At 46.1% G+C, this 25014-nt stretch overlaps 1 protein-coding gene and 1 long non-coding RNA gene across 19 annotated transcripts in view; one reads left to right on the top strand and one right to left on the bottom strand.

The window, feature by feature from the left end:
* The window catches only part of LOC140387400 (uncharacterized), a 129496-nt gene extending 110210 nt beyond the window's left edge, over window positions 1–19286 (top strand). Inside the window, exons 3-4 of one of the 2 annotated variants that reach the window (XR_011933855.1) lie at window positions 14489–14632; window positions 16766–19286. This is a non-coding gene — a long non-coding RNA (uncharacterized lncRNA). The remainder of the gene's footprint in view (window positions 1–14488; window positions 14633–16765) is intronic. The other variant, XR_011933856.1, reaches the window with a different exon arrangement.
* Window positions 6178–25014, bottom strand: part of map2k5 (mitogen-activated protein kinase kinase 5) — a 426928-nt gene continuing 408091 nt past the window's right edge. For 13 of the 17 annotated variants that reach the window (XM_072470457.1, XM_072470459.1, XM_072470462.1 and 10 more), the window contains one exon: window positions 6178–7147. Coding sequence is in view for 10 of the 17 variants with exons in the window: in XM_072470456.1 (XP_072326557.1) it covers window positions 7043–7147 (105 nt within the window). In the remaining 7 variants the exon portion in view is untranslated. The remainder of the gene's footprint in view (window positions 7148–25014) is intronic. The other 4 variants (XM_072470464.1, XM_072470466.1, XM_072470467.1 and 1 more) reach the window with 2 other exon arrangements.

Genomic DNA, 25014 nt, shown 5'->3' with positions numbered 1-25014 from the left:
TGTACGTGGCGGATCCAATGGAGGGGATGGTGGAGGTCATGCAGACTCTAAGGGAGTTTGGGGAGTTTTTGGGCTATAAGCTCAATGTAGGGAAGAGTGAGCTCTTTGTATTACAGGCGGGGGACCAAGAAAGAGGGATAGGGGACCTACAGCTGAGGAGGGCGGAGGGGAGCTTTCGGTATCTGAGGATCCAGATAGCCAGGAGTTGGGGGACCCTACATAAACTGAATCTGACGAGGTTGGTGGAGCAAATGGAGGAGGATTTCAAAAGATGGGACATGTTACCGCTCTCACTGGCGGGTAGAGTGCAGTCGGTCAAAATGGTGGTCCTTCCGAGGTTTCTGCTTGTGTTTCAGTGCCTTCCCATCGTGATCACTAAGGCCTTTTTTAAGAGAGTTGGCAGGAGTATTATGGGGTTTGTGTGGGTGAATAAGACCCCGAGAGTAAGGAGAGGGTTCCTGGAACGCAGTAGGGACCGAGGAGGGTTGGCGCTGCCAAACCTGGGGAGCTACTACTGGGCAGCAAATGTGGCGATGATCCGCAAGTGGGTTATGGAGGGAGAGGGGGCGGCATGGAAGAGGATGGAGATGGGGTCCCGTAAAGGAACAAGCCTGGGGGCGTTGGTGACGGCACCGCTGCCGCTCTCGGCGACAAAGTATACCACGAGCCCGGTGGTGGCGGCAACGCTAAGGATCTGGGGCCAGTGGAGACGGCGCCGGGGTGCAATGGGAGCATCGGTGTGGTCCCCGATCAGGAGTAACCACCGGTTTGTCCCGGGGAAGATGGACGGGGGGTTCCAGAGCTGGCATCGGGCGGGGATTGGAAGAATTGGGGACCTGTTCATCGACGGGACGTTTGCGAGCCCTAGGGGCACTGGAGGAGAAGTTCGAGTTACCCCCGGGAAATGCCTTTAGATATATGCAGTTGAGGGCTTTTGTGAGGCGACAGGTGAGGGAATTCCCGTTGCTCCCGGCACAAGAAGTTCAAGATAGGGTGATCTCGGGTGTATGGGTCGGGGAGGGCAAGGTGTTGGAAATACACCAGGAGTTGAAAGAAGAGGGGGAAGCGCTGGTAGAAGAGTTGAAGGGTAAATGGGAGGAGGAGCTGGTGGAGGAGATCGACGAAGGTCTGTGGGCTGATGCCCTAGGTAGGGTTAATTCCTCCTCCTCGTGTGCCAGGCTCAGCCTGATACAATTTAAGGTGGTCCACAGAGCGCACTTGACGGGGGCGAGGTTGAGTAGGTTCTTTGGGGTGGAGGACAGATGTGGAAGGTGCTCAGGGAGCCCGGCGAACCATGTCCATATGTTTTGGTCATGCCCGGCACTGGCGGGGTTCTGGAGAGGAGTGGCGGGAGCAATATCTCAGGTGGTGAAAGTCCGGGTCAAGCCAAGCTGGGGGCTAGCAATATTTAGAGTAGTGGACGAACCGGGAGTGCAGGAGGCGAAAGAGGCCGGCATGCTGGCCTTTGCGTCCCTAGTAGCCCGGCGAAGGATCTTGCTAATGTGGAAGGAGGTGAAGCCCCCCAGCCTGGAGGCCTGGATAAATGATGTGGCTGGGTTCATAAAGTTGGAGAGGATTAAGTTTGCCTTGAGAGGGTCTGCGCAGGGGTTCTACAGGCGGTGGCAACCGTTCCTAGACTATCTCGCGGAGCGTTAGAGGAAGGTCGGTCAGCAGCAGCAGCAGCAACCTTGCGGGGGGGGGGGGGGGGGACACGTCCTGGGAGGGGAGGGGGGGGGGAAGAGGGGGACTGCCTGGGAGTGTGGATGAGCAAGAGATAACATGAAGGATTGGGGAAACTGGCACGTACGGGTGAGGGCCAGTGTACAAAGCTGTGTAAATATATCATGTTGCCATGTATATATCTCCCGCTGTGTGTTATTAAACATGAAGGCACCTGACCGTTGGTCAGTGAGGAGAGTGAATTGCCTGCCGGCCAGGTAATGCCTCCAATGCCGCACAGCTTCCACAATGGCTTGGGCTTTCTTTTCGACGGAGGAGTGTCGAATTTCGGAGGCCTGAAGGGTACGGGAGAAGAAAGCCACGGGCCTGCCCGCCTGGTTGAGGGTAGCAGCCAAGGCAAAGTCAGATGCATCGCGCTCCACCTGGAATGGGATGGACTCGTCCACAGCGTGCATTGCAGCTTTGGCAATATCTGCCTTGATGCGATTGAAGGCCAGTCGGGCCTCAGCCGTCAGGTGAAAAATGGTAGATTTAATGAGTGGGCGGGCCTTGTCCACATAATTGGGAACCCACTGGGCATAATAGGAGAAAACCCCCAGGCATCTCTTCAGGGCCTTGGGGCAGTGGGGGAGGGGAGGTTTCAGGAGGGGGCGCATGCGGTCGGGGTTGGGCCCTAGGACCCTTTTTTCCACCACGTAGCCAAAGATGGCTAGGCGGGTTGTGCGGAAAACGCATTTTTCCTTATTATATGTGAGGTTAAGAAGCTTATCGGTGTGGAGGAAATGTCGGACGTTAGTGTCATGGTCCTGCTGGTCATGGCCACAGATGGTGACATTATCCAGATACGGGAACGTGGCCTGCAGCCCGTACTGGTCAACCATTTGGTCCATCACTCGTTGGAAGACCGAGACCCCATTGGTGACGCCGAATGGGACCCTGAGGAAGTGGTATAGGCGGCCATCTGCCTCGAAGGCAGTGTATTGCCGATCCTCCAGGCGGATAGGGAGCAGGTGGTACGTGGACTTCAAGTCAATAGCAAAGAGTCGATACTACGCAATCTGATTGACCATGTCAGATATGCGGGGGAGGGGGTACGCATCGAGCTGCACGTGCCGGTTGATGGTCTGACTGTAGTCGATGACCATCCGGTGCTTCTCCCCAGTCTTGACGGCCACCATTTGGGCTCTCCAGGGGCTGGTACTGGCCTCTATGATCCCTTCCCGCAGGAGTCGCTGGACCTCTGACCTGATAAAGGCCTTGTCCCGGGCACTGTATCGTCTGCTCCTAGTGGCGACGGGCTTACAGTCCGGGGTGAGGTTAGCGAAGAGCGAGGCTACAGCCAGTGAGGGGGGGGCAGGGGTCCACCAAACTTCAAGGTAAGGCTTCGGAGGTGGCATTGAAAATCAAGACCCAGTAATAGGGCAGTGCAGAGATGAGGGAGGACGTAGAGCTTGAAATTAGCGTACTCTACTGAAAGGGGTGCGACACAGTACCCCCAGAATGTGATCCGGAAGCCAGGGAAGTTTTCTGGGTCACGGGTAAAATTGGGAGGGAGCAGCGCCTTACCGTATCTGGGTGGATGAAGCTGTCAGTGCTCCCGGAGTCGAAGAGGCAGGTCGTCTCGTGCCCGTTGATCCGGACGGACATCATGAGGTGATGATGTCGAGACTGGTCGAGGGTGATGGAGGCGAGCTTCGGAAAGAGGGTGGGCTGGTCGAGAGTAGCGGAGGCCAGTGTACGACTGGGTGGGCAGGGGTTCCGGGAGGTGGCAGGGTGATTCCAAGATGGCGGTCCCCACGGGTCGGGTGGCGTCGAGGATGATGGCCCCCACGGGTCGCACGTGGCGGGTGGCGTCGAAAATGGCGGCCTCCACGGGTCGCGAAGATGGCGGCCCCCACGTGGCGGGTGGCATCAAAGATGGCGGCCCCCACATGGCGGATGACGTGGTAGATGGGGGCAGTCCCGACAGGCAACATGCAGCGTTGCTGCTGCTGGGTCTGGAAACTTTAGGAACAGGTCGGGTCTGGCAGACTTGGCGAAGTGGCCCTTCTTTCCCCGCCCGTTGCAGATCGCGCCCCGTGCTGGGCAGCGTTATCTGGGGTCCTTACCCTGGCCACAGAAGCAGCACGGTAGCATTGTGGATAGCACAATTGCTTCACAGCTCCAGGGTCCCAGGTTCGATTCCGGCTTGGGTCACTGTCTGTGAGGAGTCTGCACATCCTCCCCGTGTGTGCGTGGGTTTCCTCCGGGTGCTCCGGTTTCCTCCCACAGTCCAAAGATGTGCAGGTTAGGTGGATTGGCCATGATAAATTGCCCTTAGTGTCCAAAATTGCCCTAGTGTTGGGTGTGGTTACTGGGTTATGGGGATTAGGTGGAGGTGTTGACCTTGGGGAGGGTGCTCTTTCCAAGAGCCGGTGCAGACTCGATGGGCCGAATGGCCTCCTTCTGCACTGTAAATTCTATGATTCTATGATCTCGGGCCTCCGGAATTGGCGGATTGATGCGCGGCACAGGCTTGCGATGCACCCAGGTCGGTTGATGGCGGCGCCTACAAGGCGTGGTCGGAGGTGAAGGCATCCATGTTATGGAAGGCCACTTCCAACGAATTAGAGAGCTGCACTGTCTCTTGGAGGCCGAGTGTACCCCCTTCCAGCAGGCGCTGGCGGATGTAGTTAGATTTTATGCCAGCGACATAGGCGTCCCAGATCAGCAGCTCCGTGTGCTGGGCATCCGATACCGCCTGACAACTACAGTTCCGGCCGAGTGCCCGCAAGGCGCGCAGGAATTCAGCCTGCGATTCTCCGGGGCGTTGACGCCTCGTGGCAAGGAGATGCCTAGCGTACACCTCATTTACTGCCTTTACATACTGCCCCTTCAGCAGCATTATCGCCTCCTCGTACGAGGCAGCGTCCCTGATAAGGAGGAAAACCTGCAGGCTTCCCGGGCGTTGAGGACTCGAAGCTTGTGGATGTCAGCGACGGCATCGGCGGCAGATTGGAGGTAAGCTTCGAAGCAGCTTAGCCAGTGCTCAAATGTCGCAGTGGTGTCGGCTGCTTGGGGGTCCAGTTCCAGTCGATCAGGCTTGAGTGATGCATCCATCTTAATCGTTTGGCTTATTAAATTGATGTGTCATCAATTGTACAAAGATGAGTTGTGGAACGAAACTGTGGCTTTAATAAGCTAAATAAGATCCTGCAGGCAACTGATCCCGAACTGGGGCAGGGCCAGAGAGGTCGGCCACCTTTATACAGAGCCTGAGGGGAGGAGCCACAGGCGGAGCCAGCAGAGACAACAAACAATATATACAATACAGTAACAGTGGTTTAACCACACAATAGCACAGTGGTATTCTCACTGAACTAGTAATCCAGAGACCCAGGGTCATGCTCTGGGACCCAGGTTCGAATCCCACCACGGCAGATGGTCAAATTTGAATTCATTAAAAATCTGGAATTAAAAGTCTAATGATGACCATGAAACCATTGTTGATTGTTGTAAAGAAACATCTGGTTCACTAATATCCTTTAGGGAAGGAAATCTGCTGTCCTTACCAGGTCTGGCCAACACGTGACTCCAGATCCGTGTGGTCAACTCTTAAATACCCCTTGAAATGACTGAGCAAGCCACTCAGTTCAAGGGGCAATCAGGGATGGGCGATAATTGCTGGCCCATTTCTTGACCTAGAGAATGGTAGGAAATGTGGAACCTGCTATCACAAGGTGTAGCTGAGGTGAATAGCACAGATACATTTAAGGGGAAGTGAGGTAAACACAGGACGGAGAAAGGAATGGAATGGGGATGGATGAAGAAGGCGATGAAGAGGCTTGCGTGAAGCATCAACGCTGACATGGAACAATTGCCTTGAATGCCATGGTGCAAATATTATTCAGAAATTCCACATCATTCATTGGCTGCTATTTCTGGACATTATATGCATAAAAACAGAAAATGGTGGAAAACCTCAGCATTCCTGGCAGCATGTGTGGCGAGAGAAACAGAGTTAACGTTTCAAGTCCATATGAGTCTCTCGAGTCAAACGGACCCGAAACATTAACTCTATTTCTCTCTCCACAGATGCTGCCAGGCCTGCTGAGGGGTTCCAGCATTTTCTGTTTTTAATTAAGATTTACACCATTCACAGTATGTTGCTTTCATTTTGACATCGGCACTTAATAAATGAAAGTAAATTTTTCCACATTTAGCATGAACCATGTTTAAGGCAGAATATTGACTGTATGCCTCTTGTGCAATATATACGATTTTGCTGATTAAAAATCTTTGCAGACAAGGCAAACAGGAACATTAAGATGAGTACCACACAAAGTAAATAAAAATAATCTTTTCTTCTTTTTTGATTTGCCATGCCTCAATCTTCTGGCTGAAAAACCACTGTTAGATAATGTCCACACTCCTTAAAAGAACCACATGTTTTGTAGCTGACTTGAACCAGTAACTTAAAAAACTCAATGTCATGAATTTAATTTTCTGATACCAATGTTGGGTTTTTGGTAACTTTTTTTTATTTATGCAAATGTTTGGAAAATGAACATCATTGAACAAAGTTAAGTAACTTCTTTAAAAGGAATATTTTTGTGATGCATGGCAGCTGTGTGGCTGCACAGACTATGCCAGTGATCAGTGCAATGCGCAGGAGGAATGATGGAAATATACTAGCTGACTTTATCAGTAACAAGACTGTACAGATCTTATCCTAAACCTGCAATTCAAAAACAAAACACTGTAATTGTATATCATAGCTTTGGAATTTTGTTACAAGTCTTGCCAAATTATTTTAAATAATAGTGACAAAAGAAAATAATAAATTTAAGGCCTTACATTTGCCAGCATTCAAAATGTAATAAAGCATTTGCAGGAAGTACACATCGGAAACACCAACTGCTTTCGATCAGTGGAGAATGGTAGATCCTCGTTTTGTTCTCCATATTTACCATATCTCCAGGTCTAATGACCAGATCACGCTCTCTAATAGCAACACCACCAGCATTACAGAATCAGGGCAGAATGTCAGAATTCACACAGGCACACATGAACAGTGCAGCGAATTAGATGTGAAACTCCTGGACGCTGCTGTTTGTAATGTGTTGACCCCCTGCAATCTAACCCTTCTCGTAGACTGTCTATAGATCACATCATGATGGCTGTAATTGAGACCACCTGCCAAGTCAGAGGACAGTTACAGATGTCGTCTGCTCAGACGAGAGATAATATAAGGCGTGCTGTGGTCACGGAACACTCAGCTACATTGATCTGGCAACACTGGAGGAAAAAAAACAATTGCTTGCGCTGCTGAGATTTTGTTATCTTCATAATGTCCTTTGTCTACAGTCATTGGTGAGGTTGGTCACTGGATCCCCTGTTGAGAGCGCCACTCTTCAAGCATCCGGCAAACCCACATGGAAACCACCTCTGCATTCTTGTCATTGTACTGCACTATAAATGGATGAACCTGCAAGAAAGAAAGAAAGCAAATCATGTAGCTAATGTTACTTTGCAAGTAGCCCAAATAAAAAAAGAGGAACATTTGTGGATTAAGCTAATAATTATTACGGTCAGGTTAGGATGCACCTTCCACTCCAGTTTTTCCATGTTAAAATTTATCAGGAGACCGCAGAAGGAAAAACATGAACATGCATTCACTGCGGTTTGATATCCTAATGCAGGAGGAATTCTGCACTCTTAGCCTTGGCTCGACAGGAATGAGGGTCCCAGAACAGCCCCATAATACTCAACAACTCGTCCACAATCTTGCTCCCATTACGTCAGGAGTCACAGTGGCGCACAGAATTGCTGGAATTACATTATATTGCATATCACAGAAAATGTTATTTACATTTTCTGGCGCAAGGAATTAGAGACATTGCATACTGTTGTGTTGAATGCTCTTGTATTGAAAAGAAAACACTGATGTATGCCTCATCAGTCTCCGAACTGCAGGGGTTCCTCAGGATAGTCTCAGAAAAACAACAAAAGTTAGTGACTGCCTTTATATGTAGGTATGTGGATAAAGAGGAACAGAAGGGTGTGGGTGCGTGCGTCCGCACGTGTAAGCACAAAGAATGCAACAGTAAAGTGGTTCTTTAAAATGAAATGAAATGAAAATGAAAATCGCTGATTGTCACAAGTAGGCTTCAAATGAAGTTACTGTGAAAAGCCCCTAGTCGCCACATTCCGGCGCCTGTTCAGGTAGGCTGGTACGGGAATTGAACCGTGCTGCTGGCCTGCCTTGGTGTGCTTTAAAAGCCAGCTAATTAGCCCGGTGCTAAACCAGCCCCTCCACCCAAAATAGACAGATGATAGAAGCGGCGAATTGAAGGAGGTCCTTGGGGCAACATGCTCTGATGTAGAATTGCAAGGCCACAAGAAGGATCTTAAAATCAATTAGTTTAAGTTTGGAATCAGCTAAGCTGATGGAGGATGAACCAGCACATTAAAGTCTAGGTTTTCGAACCGGTGTATTTTGGAGGCCATCAAGGGGAATTCAGGTTTTGAGGTGATAAGGGTGTGGAGCAGCAGAGTGGACGAGGTGAGGGCAGATGTGATGTTTCATGTGAAAGGGAACAATTTTGGTAATGATTAAGGTGTAGGGGCGATGGGAGGAAGCCGAGTTTGGGACTGAGCAGCACAACGTGATTCTGTAACCGCGCCTAAACCTGAGATAGCAGACAGAAAGGTCGATGGAGTTAAGGCCAACCATCCATTAAGGTCAGGTCAGGATGCACATTCCACTCCAGGTTTTCCATGTTAAAATTCATCATGGGAAATGACCACAGAAGGAAATACATGAATATGCATTCACTGTGGTTTAATATCCTAATGCATGTAAGAGGAATATTATGTATGTAAGAGCAGAAGAGGGTGGCTTTGATTTTGCTGACAGATAGCAAGCAGAGGGGGTGGAGCAAAGCTGAATGGGGGTAAAAAGGCTAAAAGGATTCGGGGCTTCATAAATAGAGGCACAGACCGGAAAAGCAAAGACGTGTGATGAACTTTCATAAAACCCTGGTTCAGCTACAACTGGAGGAATGTTTTGAATCTTTTAGTGCACATCACTTTCGGAAGGCTGTGAAGGTTTTCACGAGGGTGTAGAAATGATTTAAGAGAATAGTTCTAAGGATGAAGGGCTTCAGTTATGTGGATAGATTAGAGAAACCGGGGTTTTTCTCCTTGGAGAGGAGAAGGTCGAGAGGAGATTTGATAGAAGCGTTCAAAATCATGGGAGGTCTAGACAGAGTGGAGAGAAACTGCTCACATTTATGGAAGGGTTGCGAACCAAAGGACATCGATATAAGGTCATTGGCAAAGTAACCAAATTAAACCAAAGTGAAAGGTGGAAACCACTTTACACTCAGCAAGTGATAAGGATTTGGACTGCTCTATCGGAGAGTGTGATGGAGGCAAAAAAAGATTATAGCTTTGAAAAGGAATTGGATAAGTAAGACTACCACTTGCATGTTTCCCACCAAACCCAGCCCATCCTGCCTTGGAACTATAAAGCTGTTCCTTCACTGCCACTGGGTCAAAATCCTAGAATTCCCTCCTCAACAGCACTGTGGGTGCAACTACACCACACAGATTGCAGCAGTTCAAGCTGGTCGCCCACTACCATCATCTCAAGTGCAATTAGGGATGGGCAATGAAAATGTTAGCTTGGCACTTCGCTTCCTGTGAAAGAATAAAAAAAACTGAAGAGAACAACTTTGCAAAGCCAAGGGGAAGTGGGACTAAGTTTCTGTGGGCGGCACGGTAGCACAGTGGTTAGCACTGTTGCTTCACAGCACCAGGGTCCCAGGTTCGATTCCCGGCTTGGGTCACTGTCTGTGCAGAGTCTGCACGTTCTCCCATGTCTGTGTGGGTTTCCCCCAGGTGCTCCGGTTTCCTCCCACAAGTTCCGAAAGACGTGCTGTTAGGTGAATTGGACATTCTGAATTCTCCCTCCGTGTACCCAAACAAGTGCCGGAGTGTGGCGACTAGGGGCTTTTCACAGTAACTTCATTGCAGTGTTAATTTAAGCCTACTTGTGACACTAACAAAGATTATTATGTTGCAGAGAACACTCATTGACACAAATAATTGCTATCTTTTAAATGCCCAGCTTTCAAGAATCTTGGCACTGCATCGTAAGAGGCATATTTATAGGGCTAGTTTTTGCTATGGACTGAACACTGGACTAAACTAGCAACAGAATTCCAGATTTGAGACTTGTTGTCTATTCTGATCTCAAACCTTCCATGATACTTCTATTTCTGCAGAGAAATTCTGCACCAAGAAAGATATCTGGGCAAAAGCAGCAAATAAAGTAATGTCAAGGATGAACTGTCATTCTGGAGTTCTTATCGATTAAACCTTTGGGAGCACGAGGAAGAATTTTCAGAACCTTTGCTCCAGAGTGTAAATGGCCTGAAAGAATTTACGCCAAGTATATTATATGTGGTATGCAGAAGGAATAAACTGTTAACATGTACAGGCTTTGTTGTTCAATTATTAAGAGTTTCAATTTTATTCTCCCAAACTAGCTTTCAAATATGGCAAATTAAACAAAGCTTTGATTCATACTGGGATAAACCTGCAAACTTGTAACAGGATGCATTCACAGTAATAAATGTTCCTGGCAACCAATTCGAAATGTTTCATACTGAGCAATGTACACCAGATCGCAGCACATGCCAGTATAATTGAAGCATTAACTACCAGTATATAAGATGGTACAAATACTGCAGGGTTTGGTACAGAATTACAGCTCACTTGGTGACCTATCCCATGCCTGTAGGCTTTTGCTGTTGCCTTTTCTGGAATAGTAATCCTCCTACTATTAAAGAGATAGTTGTTAACTACGTTGCCAAGCAAGGTAACGTTACCATTACGATAATAACAGAAAATGCTCGGCATGTCTGGCAGCATATTAACCTTTTAGGTCGTTGACCTTTCATCATGACCTTAATTTAATTTCTGATGGCCTGAAATGTTAATTCTGTTTCTCCATCCACAGACGCTGGCAGGGCTGCTGAGTATTTCCAGCATTTTCTGTTTTATTTCAGATTTCCAGCTTCTGCAGTATTTTGCTTATGCGTTACCCATACAATATCTATCCGGGATGATCCATTATTATCGGCCAGAACAAGAACATACCGTGAGGAGAAGCAGAAACAACTTTAAATTCTAGGATTTGGGCACGCAGGAAAATATTCTTCTGACACCCAAGATTCAGCTGATACACAGACTGAAATTCACAATTAATCTGACATTTTTTCCTCTTCGCTTGTGAACAAAATTTATCAGTACGAAATCAAAAGCAGAAAAAAATGAAGAGGTTATCCACAGAAAAAGAAAACAAAAAGAAAAGAAATACAATATACAGAAAGCAGATTGCTGGGGGGGGGGGGGGGGGGGCTGAGAGTGAAAAGCTCCACAGGAAGTGAAACTACTCAGTGTTTGAGCCAGGAAACTTCCAAGACTGCTGTGCACTACAGGGGGTACTTAAGATTCCTGACTTTGACACTCCTTGATTGGCATCCAGGTTAGAATAGCATGACTATTACTCCCTGTGAAGCCATTTAGTGACAGGTTCGGTGGTTGAGTTCAGCTTAGCTACTTCCTACTGAGTGTACAAACTTGAAATGGCCAATCTCCATAGGGAGGGAAAATTAAAACTTTAAATGTTGTCAGCTTTTTGAAGTGATTGTTTTTAATCTTACCTCAATGGGGGTGGTAGTACATAATGAAATGTAATTGTCCCTTAATTTACCTTCAATTTATACGGTAATGCAGACAGCCCCAAGAAAAAAACAATTAGTGCTTTCCTTGCAATTACAGTATCTGGACTGGGTAACTTTGAAATCAAGGACAGCAGCTTTCTATGCATAATGGCCCACACAGGGAACACAGTCATTTCAGTACCTGCACTGCTAAAGAGTACGAATGTTAAAATAGCTTTAGCAGCCAAGATAGCACCCTTCACCACTGACAATTTAAAGCCAGGTTCAAAATACCAGTCAGGGCCATGTTTGCTGATTCTGTGAGGGGTTTGATCGTCTCAATCAAATCCTGGAGTGGTCGCTCTGTAGAAACAACCCTCAGGAGGTCTCAGCTGAAGAATGGGAAATTAGAATCAGTTGCTAAGATGAAGGTTGTGCACCTGACCTGAAAAACCTTACCACTGCAAGCAAATTTAAAATGCTTAATTCTCTCCAATGTTAGAGAGAACAAACAATTAAGTATGCACTAACTCTAACTAAATTACAGACACGGCACTTCTTCAAAATCTTAGTTAATCAAGCAAGCTTACAAACAAGTGGGGGTTGATAAGTCGACATTGCTCCCAATGTGAGACCATTATAAAACACCATAAAAAGGTCAAGGAACAGTGAAAATGAGCTAAAAACAGAAAATGCTGGATACACTCAGCAGGTCTGGCAGCATCCGTGCGGAGAGAGGAACGAGTTAACACTGAGTCCAGATGACCCTTCTACAGAACCTGCCAGACCTGCGCAGTTCACCCAGCATTTTCTGTGTTTATTTCAGGTTTCCAGCAACCGCAGTATTTTGCTGATCTGCATATCAAAGCTCAAGAATAGCGCTAACTGAAACTAAACTTTGAACCCTAATCCTGATCAAGAAGCTGAACTAGTAATGTCGACCTCTGTGGATTGTATTTTGGTCTTTCTCTCCCCCTCCCCCCCCCCCCAATCACAGGACTTTTCTTTTGTTTTCTGTAATTCCATTTTCACAAGCTTGTTCTTCATTCCAAACTATTTAAATTACTTGTGACCCTCGCTATTCCACTTCCTGTTATGAACCAAAAAGCAAATTACTTCATATGGGCGCAGGCTGACAGAGTAACTCGATCGTTGCTATTGCACTTACATGGCATGATTGCTGCAGTGCTGTAATTTAAACTTGCCACAAATGCTGGGAAGAACCAAAACAGCTGGCAGAATTTTATTAAGCATTACTTACACAACAGAAAGTTTCCAAGGCAATTGTTTGTTTAATTTGCAAGTTATTCAATGCTAAACACAATTGCAGTCACAAATAGATGAGCAGGGAAAGTTTAAGTGTGAGTCTCTTCAGGCTTCAGTAACAATATAAAAATCAGATGAATTCAGCAAGAAAATGTTACAACGCTATATGGACATTCGCTAGCAGGAATGAGAAGAGGTCATCAGGAAGAGGCAAAGTCAATGGAGTGGAAAGCAGGCCACAGAGTGAGTGCCAGTCAGACTAATTTTCTATGTCAACTTTGAAAATTAGGTAAACAGTGACAAACCAGCCTCTTAAAATCAACTTGTCAGTTCTCATTTTCTTGAGAAAGGGTAATCTTCAGCTACTGGCAGCCCACAGAGTTTTCTAATAGAGGTTAAACTTCAAGGCTAACAACACTCTACACAGGCCGTACAGATATCTTTAAAAAATGGGCAAGGTCCTACTTCTGGTCGAACAAACATACAAAGGATCTTCAAAAAACAGTGCAGAAGAATTCCTGCCTGTTTTGCAGCAATTTTAATTATGCTTTCCTATTCCAACAAATTGTGCAATAAAAGTATTAAAAACTGATGCACATTCATTCACGAGCAATCTGCAGATTAGGAAGGTTTGCTCCGAAACGGAGTGTGTCACATTTCAAGACCTCCTCACTGTCTAGTCTCTCAATCTTTCTGCATACACTCTCACTCCTGAAAGCATACAAATAATGTGACGTACGTTGAAATATCTGGGTCAGAACAAGGTTACACTCCACAAATAAGACAAAAAGGCAAGCATCGATTGCCATTATGTCCTGTGGACTGAGTGATCCTACGCTTCTCATAAATTTGATGGTGACCTCCAGTTTTCTTTAGCCTCTATAAATCCCTCAAATTCCTTTGCTTCAAAGTAACAAATATTTTCTTGTATGACTTTTATCCCCCTCTCTGAGGGCACTGTCTCATATTGGGTAAATCCAAGTGACCATTTTCCAAGTAGGAGTTTAGTCTCGAATCGACAGGATATTCAACCATTGGGGCTTCACAAGTGACTTCAATTCTTTTTTTCAACTGAGTCCACATGCTTTGCAGAAGAGATTTACTTTACAGGGATCAGGAGGAGAAGTGTGGATGATTTATTTAACTCCCTAACCTTGGGGTACTGTGGTTAATTGCAGTATAATGCAGCGTGGCAGTCAATGTAATACCTGCATCTGATCATGCCACTCTTGCGGAGCTGTAATGAAACTAATCAACTGCTCCCAAGTTTAATTTTACTGAGTGAAATATTTACTTTATGCTCACACTCTACACACATATGGCAAAGGGACAGATGAATAGGATACCTCACCAAAGAAAATAATTCTTACGCGAAAAACTCTACAAAGAATCAGCATGTTTCTAGTTTATTTTAAATACAGCATTCAGAATACTGATCATCAGAGTGTGGAATGAAGAGAGTAGTACATGACATAATGCATTAGGACCTTGGGCACAATGTGGAAAGCCCTCACACACACAAGTGTAATGAACCCATGGTCCAAATATATTACACTGTACATTAGCCTATCATTAATGGCGCATTAGGACTGGGGGCATAGCATGCTTCCTGGTCAGGATTTCATCAGGACAACACAAAAATCTCAGAAGCTCTTAAAGAAACCTTAAAGAGAATAACATCTGTATGATTCCATTTTGAAAGGGTCTAACTGCACTATTTATGACATTGAAATAAAATCTAACTATGCACCATTGTATGGCAATTTAAATCAGTTTGATCTGGGTAACATTCCACGGTTGCAACAACGGAGATTTTTTTAAAATTACAGAATCCAGAATGTTACTTTCAATTATGGATGCGGGTTCCTCTGCTCACTCCTCGAAGAGTCACAAGGTATGAAACTACAAATGTAGTGGCTTGGAGAAAGAACAAGGACGTACTCGCACAACAAACCTTTGATGCACATTTGAAGGTCAGAATGGATTCACCCCAACTCCATCCTACAGCAATTTTAACAGAAACAGGGTTCCCAAAAAAACAGCCCACAGAATTTATAGCTATCCCAAATAAAATTCATTCAAAAACACTTTGTGGTCCTTGAACATAACGTCAGCATGCAGGCCTGCCTCCTAAATTCCAATGAGTCCCTGACCTCAGCCATGATACAGTAAAGAGTACGTCGCCCAACCATTTGCTGTTCTATTTTACCACCTGGTGGCTGATTACTTATGCTTGAAATACTGTTAGAATATGTATACTTAACACAATTGCAGGAAATAAACAGATTAACACGTGGCCAAAAGAATTTCATATCCCCGTATTGAATACCTGCTTTTATTTGTACAGAGCAATTTCAGAACCGTGAGGAAAGTGATAGGTGCTGGGGAGCAGGTAGTCCTTCCCTTTGATTGCATGGGAGATTTCAGGGACAACTTTTGAACTGCTCTGCTGATGGACGTGCCTCCAGCAGGAGCCGATATTGGAAATCTAAGCATGTTTTTTCACCAGGTGGAGCATCATGGCTGATCTTGTCCTCACTTAATGAACACATGGACAGTGGCCACAGCATCCCTGGGCTAGACGGGGTGAGAGAAAAAAAAAAACAGGTCCTCACTGGAAAGTCCCCGAGTGAAGATTACAGTTGAACAGCATTAAGGATAAGATTTGGGTTCAGTGGCAGTGCCTTATCTTCAACTTTTAAGAAATATTTAGATGAGCACTTGAAATGCCGTTACATACAAGGCTACGGACCGAGTGTTAGGAAATGGGATCAGAATAGTCAAGTGCTTGATGGTCAGCGCAGACACGATGGGCTGAAGGGCGTCTTTCTGTGCTGGAAAACCTTATGACTCTATCTATGGCTAAAGTATTTTAAGCGCTATATGTCCAGAGTGCAATATTGAAAATAATGAGAGAGATGGTGACATAGTGGTAATGTCACTAGAGCAGTAATCTAGAGGCCCTGGTGATTGGGGTTCAAAGCTCACCGCTGCAGCTGGTGGAATTTTAACTCAATGAATAACTCTGGAATGTGAAGCTAGTCTCAGTAATAATGACCAAAACCCATCTGATTCACTGATGTTCTTTAAGGAAGGAAATCTGCCATCCTTACCTGGTCTGGCCTACATGTGACTCCAGCAACTCTTAACTGCCCTCTGAAATGACCTAGCAAGCCACTCAGTTCAAGAGCAAGTAGGGACGGGCAACAATGCTGGGATTGCCAGTGATGCCCACATCTCATAAATAAATAATTTAAAAAAAGGTTTGTTACCTGTGCTGGCAAGTAGCAGAAACTAATTTGAGGCAGTGAAAAAACAGTATTGGTGATTGCTTTTCTTTAGGATATCAATAAAAGTCTGTTGTATACTGCATATCGTGCTTCAAAGTGTTATTTTAAACATGTAAAGGAAAAAAAGTGGCAGTCATTTCATGCTGGATTCTTCTGATATGGATCCAGAAATTTACAATGCCCTCTAATTTACAAGCTATTATTATTATCTGGATCTGCCTGTTTAGTTTGCTTCCCTACAGTGCTGGAGTAGTGGTCTTAAAGGGCCAAGCCTGGTTAAACATAGTTCCATCTCGGCAGATAAATATTTCAATTGTGCTCCAGACAAACCAGGAAAAATACCAGGGGAGATCCTGTAATAGGCTAAATAAGCCCAGTGACCACACTGTAGGTATATTTTCTGAAAATTAATTTCAACCACTCTCTCTGTGGATTTATCCCTGATGCAATTGCAACCAATTCATTTTCAGGATTAATTTCAGTTTACTTACTTTATTTTGAAACAAAACCAACAGGCAGGGCATAAGACAAATACAATAACTTTCATTTATATAGCATCTTTAACATTGTACAAAACACCAAAGACCCAGGATGGCAGAAAGGCCTTCTGTCCAAACCAGATATTTATGCCAAACAGTCACGGGCAAAGGTAAAATCCGAACACATACTCGCCTCATCTTTTAATCATACTTCATTAACATGCTTAAATGGGAGGCTTAATTTAGATGATGAGAATCTAATAGCATATTCACACTATTGTACTGGTGTGACACCAGCAGTTTACAGTCATGTATTTCTACTTTCCTTTCAACGCAGGTTGCCTCGAGGGGTGAAAATTGCCAGTACCACAACTCTACTCATGTTCACAGATGTATGCAAAGTGGCTGGGGTCTGGTACCTGCTAGCTGTATTCGCACTGTGGCACCAGTGCGAGATCCAGGTGCTACGATTACAAGAACAAATCCAGATATTGCTGCTTATTTGTTGTGCTAATGCTATTTTTCTAAGGAGATCTTAGTTTAAAAATACTCATATGTTTTAGACAAGATTAAGGCCCGGCAGCTTGCTCATTTAAAAAATATTACTACTGTTACGAACATCCTCAAAAGATCACTTTTGTCTCAAGAGATCTAAATCACTAAAGTAAGAATACAGTTTCTTCCGACCATTGCTGTGGACAAACAAAAGCTTAAATAAAAGTGACAAATAATACCATTAGGCTTAGTTTTAGATCATTATCTCATTTAATTTAATATTTAAATCAATGTTCTCATTTCATTTAATATACCCCATTGCATACAATAAGCATTAAAGTATATCAGCACCATGATACTCTCCTCAAGTATAACAATAGAATTAGCTGGCTAGGGATATTATAGCTATTCTTAATTGGTCTCAGCCAGTAATAGTTTTCCACTCTAAAATTAATATAAGCAATTTTAAATAACTCTACTTATGATTAATAAGCTTGAAAATTAAAAAGAGTCTAAAGCAATTACAGAGTACTCTTGGTCAAGACCTCATTAGGGGAAGTAGCAAGGATATCGCAGCAGAATATATGAACGGCAGATTTTAGGTTATTTTGCTGAAGACAAATGTACATCCTCAAAAATCACACCGACATTTCAAGAATAGGTCATTGTTAAAGAGTTGCCCATGTACATTTGCATGTTAATTATTTCATCCCAATGGTGATGAGGGTCAGAGTAAAATTGCGCCAATATAAAAGCCGTCAGTCTCATGCTTGCTCTGGCTTTGACAAAGCATGCACGTAACTTAAACCGTTAAAAAAAAGGCGTTAAACAAGTTTATTGGTTCAACTACATCACAAATTAAGTACCTTGTTAATTAATCCCCTCTTCAATAGGAGGAGAGAAACTTGTGTGCTAGGAGTTCATTGACACAGGCATGTACGGGAATGAAAGACAAATTTCACAGTTGGCCTAATCCTTTTTTATTGATTATATGCTTAGACTTTGTGCAGAGTGCCTGAATGCCTTGGCTGGTGAGCGAGCACATTAGCACATTTATGAAGTCCATGTTGCACAGGAAAAATTAATATTAGCAACTGGTGCAATCTGCCTGGGTCTAAGTTGATTGAAATGAATTGAAATTCTTGTCAAACTCATTTGAACACAGGAGCACTACATGGACAATTAGTTCCTCCATATGAATACTGAACAAACACCGGCCTGGCGACTGCTTTAAGACAGTTTACCTACTGTGTTGAGTAGGAAAATAACCAAAAGCAGTCTCTATGAAATATTTAACTTCCCAGTTATCACAGGGGTTGGACCAACTAAACAAGACAAAAATCGATTCCTTGGTTCCCTTGAATCAATTCTTAAAATGATTAAAGCATCTGTTTTGGTATGAATTTGTTTACGCGATCAGCTTCCACCCTAATTGCAGTTGTTTATCTCCTAGCACCCCGAGGCCATAATCTCTATCTCACTAATACTTAACACTCAATTCACAACTATAGCTCCTTTTAATTCTCAACAGGTTCCTTTTGAGGGGGTGAGCTCTTAAAATTATTGAAGCCAAGAAGCCAAATAGGCAGAGTCTCTTTGTCAGAAATATTTTCTTATATACCAACAGCTGGGCACAATCATCACAAGGGGATGGTGACAACAAAGGTGCTAAAAGGCTTTTCCACAGTGATTACTGCTCCACTGGGAATTTAGTGGAGAAAAGACAGAAGTGAGAGAGAATCAGACAGAAAATGAATCGTAAAACACCAGAAAGCTTTGGCGGAGGTAAATTTATACTATTGAGCTCGGGCAGCTGGCTACTAAAACAAGTAACTACAGGCACTCTTGCATTATATGAATGCAGCCAACCGCAGATATGTGGGCTGTCAGCTACACTCATATTCTGTAAACAAGCCCAGCTCACGTCTCCCAATGGTATCACAGCTCTATAAAAATGTAGTGCATTATTCTGTCACTGGTTTAAGAAAGACAGTTTTAGTGAGGGTGGGGGAACCATTATTCCATGTATTTGCCATTCTGTTAGGCTTTGTATAAAATTGGGTCCCAAAACTCAATGGTGTTTGTTCCCAGTTTTGAGTGCAGAAGTGCGAGTGGTATACATAGCTGCATGCAGTGCAAGGACAGATATTTTTTTAAAGTACATTATCACAATATGAGAAATTAAAAACAGGATCTCTCAACTTTTCAGCAATAGCAATTTCATATTTCTTGACACACATGTACTAAAGGGAATACATTTACATAACTGTAATAAATTTAAAAGTCCCACCTTCCAATGTGCTGTACTTCCATACCATATTTAATTGTCTAATTGCCCAAAACAAAATAAAAAATTGTACTAAAACAGCAGATTGAATCATCTTTTGGAAGTTTTATCATTTGCAAATTATAATGACTGATGTGACACAAAATAAGGCATGATATGTTTTGATAATTCAATAGATTTTACAGAAGTTTTGAAAGTACATGTATAACAAAGATTGCACTGTATTTGATAAAAATGAATGTGACTGTCTTCCTCTACAATTTAATTCCAATGGGAAATCATCTTCCAAAAATGAAGTGGTGCAGATTACAATCCTCAATTACATAATGGCAACAGAGTCCCACTGTAGCCGGGTGTTTCCTGGCGCTCGGAGTGCCGAGAAACACCACCCTATCGAACGGGCGATCAGGTAGATTGGGGGCTTCACCGAGACCACACAGTCTCATTTTCTGCACTGAGGAGCTCCACCCACTGGCACTCCTTAGTGCAGGGAGGGATCGGGACATCTTTGGATTGTGGGGGAGAATGTGCAAAGTCCACACGGACAGTGACCTGGGGACGGGATTGAACCCGGGTCCTCAGCATCGTAGACAGCAGTGCTAGCCACTGTGCCGCCGTGCTGTCCCTCAGCGTGAAGAAATTAAGATGGTGGGGGGTTATTTATGACTTTAGAGCCATGACTTATAGTTGGTGCAAGATGCTCCCCCGATGCAACCCGGAACTCCCCAAGCCCCAACTTACCTATAAGGAGGTCCTTGCCCCCCACCCTGCACCCACGCAGGGCACACCCCCCGGACCTGATCCCCATTGCGCAAAAAATGCCAGCCTCGCACCGTGGCAGATTTGCCAGAAAGTAATCCCGCCCGCAAACAGCAGGATTCACATTGCGACGTCTCGCGCGATCGCATTAGATCACGCAAGGCACGACGAGCTGGCGAGATCCCGGAAGGGGGAATATCTCTGCCGCACTGCTTTTCGGGCGCAACGCGGGCGGTAGATCTCGCCCATAATTTGTTACTGTAATTTTTCTCTCCTCATCCCCAACACTTGCACCAACTTTGTTAAGTCATGGCTCCAAAGTTATAGATAACCCTCCACCATCTTAATTTCTTCACGCTGAGGGGCAGCACAGTGGCACAGTGGCTAGCACTGCTGCCTATGACGCTGAGGACCCGGGTTCAATCCCGGTGCCGGGTCACTGTCTGTGTGGACTTTGCACATTCTCCCCCACAACCCAAAGATGTGCAGGGTAGGTGGATTGGCCACGGTAAATTGCCCTTTAATTGGACAAAAAGAATTAGGTACTCTAAATTTATTGAAAAAAACATTTCTTCATGCTTAAATAATTAAGGGCAGGGTAGTTGAGAAGTGGCAATATGGTTAATTTTAATCTCATTTTTTTTTTTTTAATTAAATATTTTATTGAAAATTTTTGGTCAACCAACACAGTACATTGTGCATCCTTTACACAATATTATAACAACACAAATACCAATGACCTATTTTATAAACAAAAAATGAATAAATAATAAATAACAAAAATGAAAACTAGCCCTAATTGGCAACTGCCTTGTCACAAGTAACACTCTCCAAAAATATAATTTAACAGTCCAATATATAATTATCTGTAGCAACGACCTATACATACTATACAGTATATATTAACAACCCTGAGAGTCCTTCTGGTTCCTCCTCCCCCCACCCCCCCTCCCCCGATCCTGGGCTGCTGCTGCTGCCTTCTTTTTCCCATTCCGTCTATCTTTCTGCGAGGTATTCGACGAACGGTTGCCACCGCCTGGTGAACCCTTGAGCCGACCCCCTTAGGACGAACTTAATCCGCTCTAGCTTTATAAACCCCGCCATGTCATTTATCCAGGTCTCCACCCCCGGGGGCTTGGCTTCTTTCCACATTAGCAATATCCTGCGCCGGGCTACTAGGGACGCAAAGGCCAAAACATCGGCCTCTCTCGCCTCCTGCACTCCCGGCTCTTGTGCAACCCCAAATATAGCCAACCCCCAGCTTGGTTCGACCCGGACTCCTACTACTTTTGAAAGCACCTTTGTCACCCCCATCCAAAACCCCTGTAGTGCCGGGCATGACCAAAACATATGGGTATGATTCGCTGGGCTTCTCGAGCACCTCGCACACCTATCCTCCACCCCAAAAAATTTACTGAGCCGTGCTCCAGTCATATGTGCCCTGTGTAATACCTTAAACTGAATCAGGCTTAGCCTGGCACACGAGGACGACGAGTTTACCCTGCTTAGGGCATCTGCCCACAGCCCCTCCTCGATCTCCTCCCCCAGCTCTTCTTCCCATTTCCCTTTTAGTTCATCTACCATAGTCTCCCCTTCGTCCCTCATTTCCCTATATATATCTGACACCTTACCATCCCCCACCCATGTCTTTGAGATCACTCTGTCCTGCACCTCTTGTGTCGGGAGCTGCGGGAATTCCCTCACCTGTTGCCTCGCAAAAGCCCTCAGTTGCATATACCTGAATGCATTCCCTTGGGGCAACCCATATTTCTCGGTCAGCGCTCCCAGACTCGTGAACTTCCCATCCACAAACAGATCTTTCAGTTGCGTTATTCCTGCTCTTTGCCACATTCCATATCCCCCATCCATTCCCCCCGGGGCAAACCTATGGTTGTTTCTTATCGGGGACCCCCCCAAGGCTCCAGTCTTTCCCCTATGCCATCTCCACTGTCCCCAAATCTTCAGTGTAGCCACCACCACCGGGCTTGTGGTGTAGTTCCTTGGTGGGAACGGCAATGGGGCTGTCACCATAGCCTGTAGGCTAGTCCCCCTACAGGACGCCCTCTCTAATCTCTTCCACGCCGCTCCCTCCTCCTCTCCCATCCACTTACTCACCATTGAAATATTAGCGGCCCAATAATACTCACTTAGGCTCGGTAGTGCCAGCCCCCCCCTATCCCTGCTACGCTGTAAGAATCCCTTCCTCACTCTCGGGGTCTTCCCGGCCCACACAAAACCCATGATGCTCTTTTCAACCCTTTTAAAAAAAGCCTTCGTAATCACCACCGGGAGGCACTGAAACACAAAGAGGAATCTCGGGAGGACCACCATCTTAACCGCCTGCACCCTCCCTGCCATTGACAGGGATACCATATCCCATCTCTTGAAATCCTCCTCCATCTGTTCCACCAACCGCGTTAAATTTAACCTGTGCAATGTGCCCCAATTCTTAGCTATCTGGATCCCCAGGTAACGAAAGTCCCTTGTTACCTTCCTCAGCGGTAGGTCCTCTATTTCTCTACTCTGCTCCCCTGGATGCACCACAAACAACTCACTTTTCCCCATGTTCAATTTATACCCTGAAAAATCCCCAAACTCCCCAAGTATCCGCATTATTTCTGGCATCCCCTCCGCCGGGTCCGCCACGTATAGTAGCAAATCGTCCGCATACAAAGATACCCGGTGCTCTTCTCCTCCCCTAAGTACTCCCCTCCACTTCTTGGAACCCCTCAACGCTATCGCCAGGGGCTCAATCGCCAGTGCAAACAATAATGGGGACAGAGGGCATCCCTGCCTTGTCCCTCTATGGAGCCGAAAATATGCAGATCCCCGTCCATTCGTGACCACGCTCGCCACTGGGGCCCTATACAACAGCTGCACCCATCTAACATACCCCTCTCCAAAACCAAATCTCCTCAACACCTCCCACAAATAATCCCACTCCACTCTATCAAATGCTTTCTCGGCATCCATCGCCACTACTATCTCCGTTTCTCCCTCTGGTGGGGCCATCATCATTACCCCTAACAACCTCCGTATATTTGTGTTCAGCTGTCTCCCCTTCACAAACCCAGTTTGGTCCTCGTGGACCACCCCCGGGACACATTCCTCTATTCTCATTGCCATTACCTTGGCCAGGACCTTGGCATCTACATTTAGGAGGGAAATAGGTCTATAGGACCCGCATTGTAGCGGGTCCTTTTCCTTCTTTAAGAGAAGCGATATCGTTGCTTCAGACATAGTCGGGGGCAGTTGTCCCCTTTCCTTTGCCTCATTAAAGGTCCTCGTCAGTACCGGGGCGAGCAAGTCCACATATTTTCTATAGAATTCGACTGGGAATCCATCCGGTCCCGGGGCCTTTCCCGCCTGCATGCTCCTAATTCCTTTCACCACTTCTTCTACCTCGATCTGTGCTCCCAGTCCCACCCTTTCCTGCTCTTCCACCTTGGGAAATTCCAGCCGATCCAAGAAGCCCATCATTCTCTCCCTCCCATCCGGGGGTTGAGCTTCATATAATTTTTTATAAAATGTCTTGAACACTCCATTCACTCTCTCCGCTCCCCGCTCCATCTCTCCTTCCTCATCCCTCACTCCCCCTATTTCCCTCGCTGCTCCCCTTTTCCTCAATTGGTGTGCCAGCAACCTGCTCGCCTTCTCCCCATATTCGTACTGTACACCCTGTGCCTTCCTCCATTGTGCCTCTGCAGTGCCTGTCGTCAGCAAGTCAAATTCTACATGTAGCCTTTGCCTTTCCCTGTACAGTCCCTCCTCCGGTGCTTCCGCATATTGTCTGTCCACCCTCAAAAGTTCTTGCAGCAACCGCTCCCGTTCCTTACTCTCCTGCTTCCCTTTATGTGCCCTTATTGATATCAGCTCCCCTCTAACCACCGCCTTCAACGCCTCCCAGACCACTCCCACCTGGACCTCCCCATTATCATTGAGTTCCAAGTACTTTTCAATGCACCCCCTCACCCTTAGACACACCCCCTCATCTGCCATTAGTCCCATGTCCATTCTCCAGGGTGGGCGCCCTCCTGTTTCCTCCCCTATCTCCAAGTCCACCCAGTGTGGAGCGTGATCCGAAATGGCTATAGCCGTATACTCCGTTCCCCTCACCTTCGGGATCAATGCCCTACCCAGCACAAAAAAGTCTATTCGCGAGTAGACTTTATGGACATAGGAGAAAAACGAGAACTCCTTACTCCTAGGTCTGCTAAATCTCCACGGGTCTACACCTCCCATCTGCTCCATAAAATCTTTAAGTACCTTGGCTGCTGCCGGCCTCCTTCCAGTCCTGGACTTCGACCTATCCAGCCCTGGTTCCAACACCGTATTAAAATCTCCCCCCATTATCAGCTTTCCCATCTCTAGGTCCGGAATGCGTCCTAGCATCCGCCTCATAAAATTGGCATCATCCCAGTTCGGGGCATATACGTTTACCAAAACCACCGTCTCCCCCTGTAGTTTGCCACTCACCATCACGTATCTGCCCCCGTTATCCGCCACTATAGTCTTTGCCTCGAACATTACCCGCTTCCCCACTAATATAGCCACCCCCCTGTTTTTCGCATCCAGCCCCGAATGGAACACCTGCCCCACCCATCCTTTGCGTAGCCTAACCTGGTCTATCAGTTTCAGGTGCGTTTCCTGTAACATAACCACATCTGCCTTAAGTTTCTTAAGGTGTGCGAGTACCCGTGCCCTCTTTATCGGCCCGTTCAGCCCTCTCACGTTCCACGTGATCAGCCGAGTTGGGGGGCTTCCTACCCCCCCCCTTGTCGATTAGCCATCACCTTTTTCCAGCTCCTCACCCGGTTCCCACGCAGCTGTATCTCCCCCAGGCGGTGCCCCCCCGCCCATCCTCTCCCATACCAGCTCCCCCCTCTCCCCAGCAGCAGCAACCCAGTAATTCCCCCCTCCCACCCCCCCCGCTAGATCCCCCGCTAGCGTAATTACTCCCCCCATGTTGCTCCCAGAAGTCAGCAAACTCTGGCTGACCTCGGCTTCCCCCCGTGACCTCGGCTCGCACCGTGCGACGCCCCCTC

Source organism: Scyliorhinus torazame, chromosome 12 (genome assembly GCF_047496885.1).
Source record: "Scyliorhinus torazame isolate Kashiwa2021f chromosome 12, sScyTor2.1, whole genome shotgun sequence".
Classification (NCBI taxonomy): domain Eukaryota; kingdom Metazoa; phylum Chordata; class Chondrichthyes; order Carcharhiniformes; family Scyliorhinidae; genus Scyliorhinus; species Scyliorhinus torazame.
Note: the sequence above shows the minus strand (reverse complement) of the source record. Positions and strands in the feature narration are given on the sequence as shown.